General features: G+C 50.8%; 1 protein-coding gene across 2 annotated transcripts; it reads left to right on the top strand.

The window, feature by feature from the left end:
* Positions 1–3309: 3309 nt before the first annotated feature.
* Positions 3310–6540, top strand: Ap5s1 (adaptor related protein complex 5 subunit sigma 1). 2 transcript variants are annotated; one of them, XM_059259589.1, is made up of 3 exons: positions 3310–3438; positions 4030–4240; positions 5542–6540. In XM_059259589.1, the coding sequence occupies exons 2-3, from the start codon at positions 4065–4067 to the stop codon at positions 5966–5968; spliced, it is 603 nt and encodes a 200-aa protein (XP_059115572.1). In that variant the 5' UTR covers positions 3310–3438; positions 4030–4064; the 3' UTR covers positions 5969–6540. The 2 variants fall into 2 exon arrangements, with proteins under 2 accessions (XP_059115572.1, XP_059115573.1); XM_059259590.1 differs by having other exon boundaries at positions 5546–5726.
* Positions 6541–6835: the final 295 nt, after the last annotated feature.

Raw genomic sequence — 6835 nt, forward strand, 5'->3', positions numbered from 1 at the left:
TTTAGACAGTGTCTTCAGTAGCTCGGGTTGGCCTCAAATTCATTACGTAGCGGAGGCTGGCCTTGAACTCATGATCTTCTTGCCTTTACCTCCCGAGTGCTATAATTACAGGCATTCGAACCTGCTGTAGAACGCTCTCCTCCAAGTATAACAGCCATCATCTTCATCAGACTTGCAAGAGACTTCCAAGACCAGGCGTGTTGATTGTTGGCATTCCCACAGGGAGTGGAGGAAGTCCTGAGTGAATGTGTGTTTTGACAAGAGCACAGCCTGTCAAGGACTCCAATTGACTCATGGGAAATTTGCAAAGCCCATACGGACCAGGTACAAGAGAGATGGCAAATCTTTCCGAGGAGTCAGTGTCTACGTGTTTATGAATGACTGATCAGTGTGTGCAAAGACTGGCACCTCCAGCATCCTCCTCCTGGATGTGTACAGCCTGAGACTGTTCACCTACAGAGACCAGCCAGCCTCTCCCCCTGGGCTGTACCTAATAAATAGGCTGGAGGAACTCATTCTTCCCCCGAAGTTGGGCTCTGGCGGAATCTTTCTTTGTTTTGACGTCATGCTCTGTACAGAAATGGTACAGGTTTATTTGTATCTCCCCAGGGAACGCATTCTTGTGATGGTACCATATCAGGTTCTCCAGTCTCTTTCAGATCATGTCCGTCCTTCACCATCTTGGCCAAGTTCTCCCCTCCTCCTCTCTTCCCTCCATGTTGGCTGCTGTGGGAAGCAGAGCTCACACTCCAAATACTTTCCATTCAGCACAGTGATGTGTGACTGAGTCATCTGCCAAAGGGGAGACTATGCCCAGATTCCTTTTTATATTATAAATCTGAACCATACTTAACTCAAATCTTGTATCTTCCTACTGCAGGGAAAGGATTCTATTACATTCTTAGCTTATTTATTTATTTATTTTTATTTATTTATTTATTTATTTATTTTGGTTTTTCGAGACAGGGTTTCTCTGTGTAGCTTTGCGCCTTTCCTGGAACTCACTTGGTAGCCCAGGCTGGCCTCGAACTCACAGAGATCCGCCTGCCTCTGCCTCCTGAGTGCTGGGATTAAAGGCGTGCGTCACCACTGCCCGGCTTATTTATTTTTGAGAAAGGTCTCCCTGTGCACCCTTAACTGGTCACCTCTGCCTCTCCAGTGCTGGGATGCACTTTCTGGCTCTTCGTTCATTTTAAAACCAGAATTCAAGCCGGGCAGTGGTGGTGCATGCCTTCAATCCCAGCACTTGGGAGGCAGAGGCATGCAGATCTCTAAGTTTGAGGCCAGCCAGGGCTACACACACACACACACACACACACACACACACACACGAGAGAGAGAGAGAGAGAGAGAGAGAGAGAGAGAGAGAGAGAGAGAGAGAGAGAGAGAGAACAAAAGGATTCAAAGTAAATGATTATTTTAGTGGATTTTCTAGATGGTAAAGTGCATGGCTAACATGAAGTAGACACTACTGAATGTTTCCAGGGGGCCCAACAGGTCAAAATCAGAAGAGGTCAGCAGCCACAGGGACAGGATCTCTCAGGGCACTCCCACACCAGCCCTTAGCAAGACTCTCAGGCGAGACCTCCATTGTTGCCTGCCCCCAGTGCTCACCAGGGAAGCCTGTGCTACCACATTCATCCGGGTCCTCCACTGTCCTCCAGGGTAATGGCTCAGTGCACTCTTCTCCACACACCCCACACAAGGTCAATTCTCCAGTGCTTTTGAACTTGACATGGACTGCCTGAGTGGTGAACAGAGGCCAGGATATCATGTTCCCAATGCCCCCAGCAGCTGCAGACCTCTGCCAATGCTTTGTTACAATCTGCTGGCAGACATGAGGCTTGGCCCAGAGTGATAGGGACTGGGGACTCAGAACTATTGCCAAGAATGGAGCCAATATCATTCATTCCCTAGCTCTCTGACTGAGGCCCCACACTGCCTCTGGGCCCATCCTTTCATCTGCCCCTGTCATCAAGCCCCCACACCCTGGGCACTCACTACCTGTTCCCCTGCAAACTGTCCATTCTTATGGCCTAACGGATTCAGAATGCAGTCCTTCATGGAGATCTTTCTTCAGAACCCCGGCCTGGGCCACTCTGCTCCTTCATTCTGTCCTCAGACAGTATTCAAGTAACTGCCATCCTAGCCTTGGGGAGCGAAGATGGGAACCATGGCAGATGTACCCTGAGAGAGACAAAAGTTTTGATCAGATTCATTTAGAAAGGGAAAAGGGATTCTACTCTGAGGGAACAGCCCTGGTGGGGACTTTGAGGCACAGAACACAGGGGCATACTTAAGGAAGCCTAAGGAATTCACATGCCTTGCAAGCGGTAAAAGAATGTGGTGTGCATCTTTGCCGCAAGCACCTCTTGGCCATGTTTCCAGACTGGATCTTCACCCTAATGCTGGAACCTGGCACCACCTGGTTCAAACGTAAGTTTCAGGTCTCTTAAGTTTTAAGTACCTCTGATGGCCTCCCTGTGCGGAGTTAAGCAGCGACTACAAAAGGCCTTAAACAGCTTGCCCCAGCTGTCACTATATGGGGTTTCACTGGGGCCTAACAAAGTTGATAGACCTGCCAGGGATACACGACTACGACAAAGTTGGGACTGGAACTGGAATCCTATGTCAAATCCAGGACCAGCCTTAACCCACTGAAGGAATCAACAATAAAAAATCTTCACAACTGCCTACATATTCGAATCTCCTTCCAAAGTCATCACATTCTGGGGTAAAGTCACATTCCTCACAGTCTGATGTGAGTTTCTGCAGGCAGGTCTCTGCTCCTGCCACCCGGTCATTACACCGCACCGTAACTTGCGGGTAGCCTCTCCGTGGAAAGTTCCGCTCATGTGGCGGCGGCCTCAGCGCCCCCTGGCGGCCACCCTCGCGGTGGCCAGGCCGCAGCTAGTCAAGGGCTTTCCAGCGCCTCCAGAGAAGCTCGCCGGCGCCCCGAACCCTCCGGGCCGCTTTCGCAGCCAAGGGGATCGGCGGGTCAGAAGCCTACGCGCCCTCGGGAAGTAGGGCGTCCCGCCGGGACCACAGACCCAGGGCTGCGCCCGCACTACAACCCCCAGAGTGCAGCGCGCCGCTGCCCGCGCGCCGCAGTGACGTAATGGGGCCGGCAGGGGAAGCGGGAGCATGTTGGCCGGGGATGATGACGCGCCCTCCCGGCGGCAGAAAGGTGACCAGAGGTCAAGGCCTACAAATCTGGGTTCCCTTCCTGAAGCGGGTTTGCGAACCTTCCTGTTGAGTAACTTTGAATTCTTGATCTGTTTAGCCTTAACCGAGGCTGACCACTGTCCCCTCAGCCTTGCACCCCCGGGGTCGCCACTGTCTCACGTTGTCCAGAGCAGCCAGGGACTCCCCATGTGTCTGTGGCTGACTTGAATTTCTGATCCTCTTGCCTCCACCTCCCGAGTGCTGAGATTTCAGGTATGTGCCACCATCTCTTATTTTTGAAATAGTTTTAGTTAACTAAATAGATCCCTTTATGTAAGGTTTGCCCCACTCGCTCTATACTTTCTCTCCCAACTGATCAGTTGCAGATGCAGCATTTAGAGGTATTATTTTCTTATGTGTTTTCTAAAACAAAGACATGTTCCTACATTCAAAACCAAGTGGCGTTGATCAAGACTTCCGTCTCATACTCCATACTTAGAAGTTGTCTTAATGGTGCACAGTATGGAATCTGGGTTATTTTTGTTCCAGGAACAGGCATTGCATTCAGCTATGGTCTCTTGATTTCCTTCAGTTCGTCATTTTTTTTTCCCCTGCACTCTCATGACCTTGATGCTCTGGGAGATTTCCCTGATAGTTTTGCAGAAGTAGGTTTAATGTTGTATGAGATTTCTCCAGCCATGGTCCTTGTTCTGTGATGCAGACCAGACATTACATTATTCATAGGCTGGTGTATCTAAGTAGATAGGTGATCAGTGTCCAACCACAACACTCTCTGGACACACTCCCAGGCCATACCCTTCTTGAGGGTGCCTCCTTATTAGGGGTTTCACTTTCTCCTCGTAGGTCTCTGGCTTCTCTGGAACACCCACTCTGGAGCCATGGTTCATGCCTTCCTCATCCATACCTTGAGGGCCCCAAATTTGGAAGATACAGGCCTTTGCCGAGTGCTCTACTCCTGTGTCTTTGGTGCTGAGAAGTCACCCGATGATCCACGGCCACATGGTGCAGAAAGGGACAGGCTCTTCCGCAAGGAACAGATTTTGGCCGTGGCCAGGTAATGTCACCGACTAGCCCAAGCTTCATCAAACAGATCTGATTATGAGGGACGCTGGGGTAGGATAGTGTAGGAAGACTAAGAATCCCCTGGTCTCCCATCACTGTTTGTAACTATTACTATGAAAAAGAGTTAAAGAATGCAATTGTCACGATGGTTCTCGGAATTTCATGTGTATTATTTAATCCTCACAGTCTTCTGAGGTGGCCATAGTTATTATCTTCACTTTACAGGAGAATAAACTAAAATACAGAGTGTTTAAGGCACTTAACCTGCCCGAGGTTATGCAACTAAAAAGTGGCTAGAAATGGAGATTTGAGTATAGGCAGGCAGACTCATGCAAATGAAACATGCTTTACAGTGGAGATCTTCAGAAGACAGAGAACATGATATATTAGGACTCTACTCAGGGCTGCTGAATGCCAGAGACTCAGAGCAGTTTTGGAAACACTGTATAAGAGAAGTGGATAGACTGGGACCTTCCCACCCCAGACCCACATGAAGTATGCAGCTCTTTGCCAGGTCCCGCCACCCCCTTGTTCTCAGCCTGGTTCCCTTGCAGCACAGACAGAGAACTAAACAATGGCCTTTTAGAGATAGTTGTTTTGTTTTGAGACAGAGCCTAATTATCTAGTTCAGGCTGGCCTCCACCTCTCTGTATTCCAGGCTGACCATAAACTGATCCTCCTGCTTCAGTCTCCCGATGCTGGGATTTTAGGCATGCATCACCATACCCAGCTAGACAAATGGCTTTAAAGCCAGCCTGTGAGTGACCTATTCTAGAACGTGATTCAGGAAGCAGCGGAGGCAGCCTTGGCAGTTACATGGGAGGTGCTCATGACTTGGCGAAGGGTGAATGGTTGAGAGGTCAGATGGCCCCGTTGGATGCCTCCGTTCTTCTCATCACTTATGTGCCTCTCTGTGGAGGAGGCTTCTGTGAGGCACGTGAGACAAGACCTCAGCTCCTCGTCCTTTTCCAGCCTAGGAAGCGGTGTTCAGATCCTGTCTTCTCTTGGCCCTTTAGAGTAAAGTGGTTCAGAGCCTACAGGCTGGAGCCTGGATTTCTGTATCATCACATTTCCCTGGCTCTGTGTCCCTGGGCAGATCACTTAAGCTTTCTAAGCCTAAGTTTCCTTACCCAAGATAAGAGGTATTAGCAGCTCCCAGCTACAATGGAAGTTGTGAAGTTGACACAAGTGTCTGTGTCCGTGTGTGTCCGTGTGTGTCCGTGTGTGTGTGTGGTGCCTTGGTGGTCGTCCCAGGCCTCTCAGCTGGCCAGACTGACCTGACGCCTCTTCCAGACAGGTGGAGTCACTGTGCAGGCTGCAGCAGCAAGCATCTGGATGTCCCTCCACAGACCTGCAGCCTCAGTTCTCAGATGAGCCTGTGTCCTTGCATGAGGCCCCTCATGGAGCCTTCTACCTGGGAGCTGGGGACCCTTTCCAGGAGCCACAGACAGTGGTGTGGCTGGGTGTGCTCTCCCTAGGCTTTGCCCTGGTGCTGGATACCCAGGAGAACTTGCTGCTGGCTGAGAGCACCCTTCGGCTGTTGGTCCGCCTCCTTCTTGACCACCTCCGGCTGCTGACACCGGGTAGCAACTTCTTGCTGCGAGCTGACCGCATTGAGGGAATCCTCACCCGCTTCCTGCCGCATGGGCAGCTGCTTTTCCTCAATGACCAGTTTGTCCAGGAGCTGGAGAAGGAATTCAGTGCTGCTTGGCCCCGCTGACCCTCCCCTAGAATGAGGCTTCTTGAAAGGACGAAGAGGGAGGGTAAAGATTACATACTTCCAGGAGAAGTTTGGCATCTGCCTCGTGCCCAGGCTGCTTCCTAGTCTGATGTATGGTGGCATTCAGGACAGATTGATTGGCCAAGCTGGCAGAAGAGGTCTGGGTAGAAGACAGGAGGCTGGCTGTGCCTAGTCTCAATTCAGTGGAATTACAGAGCATCCTGAACCTGGAACTGCCGTGTGCCTTCTTACACTCTGGAGTGTCACCATGGTAGTCCTTGACTCCACTTCCTTCCCGCTCTCCTAGCTGCCTGCACTGGAGCAGTTAATGCCTGCCAAGACTTTAGCTCACCTTCTCTGTAACCCCAGCACAAAAGGAGTCTTTGAGACTCCCTTCAAGGGGAGGGAGCTGGGCTGGTACCCTGATATCTATCTATCTATCTATATATAGATAGATAGATATCTGCCAGGCAAGCTGAGAGCTAACAGCTTTTCTCGTCTGCTGGCTGGCAAATGCCAGGCATCTGGCCCAGGTGATGTCTTACTTTGAATTAAAAATAATGGCTGTCTGACTTTGTCTTCTCTTTTTGTGCACCTGGTGGATGCAGTGCCCTCCTGTGAGTGAGCATCTGCCTGAGTGACCCCTGATCTCCTCGACCCTGCTCCTTGCTCAGTCACCCTCCAACGAGGCTCCGTGGCTCCTCAGTTGTTTCTCTGTGCTCCTTTGGGATGGTGGTACTTGCTCTTCGCTGTAGTGTGTGTCGCAGGTGGTTGGCCAGTGTGGATATGGGAGAAGCAGAGGCGGAGGCATTTCTGGAGGGCAGTTCTGACCTTCCACTGTGGGACCTGAGGACCAAGCTCAGGCCA

This window comes from Peromyscus eremicus, chromosome 4, assembly GCF_949786415.1.
Source record: "Peromyscus eremicus chromosome 4, PerEre_H2_v1, whole genome shotgun sequence".
Taxonomy (NCBI): domain Eukaryota; kingdom Metazoa; phylum Chordata; class Mammalia; order Rodentia; family Cricetidae; genus Peromyscus; species Peromyscus eremicus.

Excerpts from the sequence above, each read along its gene's own strand:
- Ap5s1 (XM_059259589.1), top strand. The coding sequence starts at position 4,065 with ATGGTTCATGCCTTCCTCATCCATACCTTGAGGGCCCCAAATTTGGAA. Across the intron at positions 4,241-5,541 it reads CAGATTTTGGCCGTGGCCAG|ACAGGTGGAGTCACTGTGCA; the intron begins GTAATGTCACCG and ends CGCCTCTTCCAG.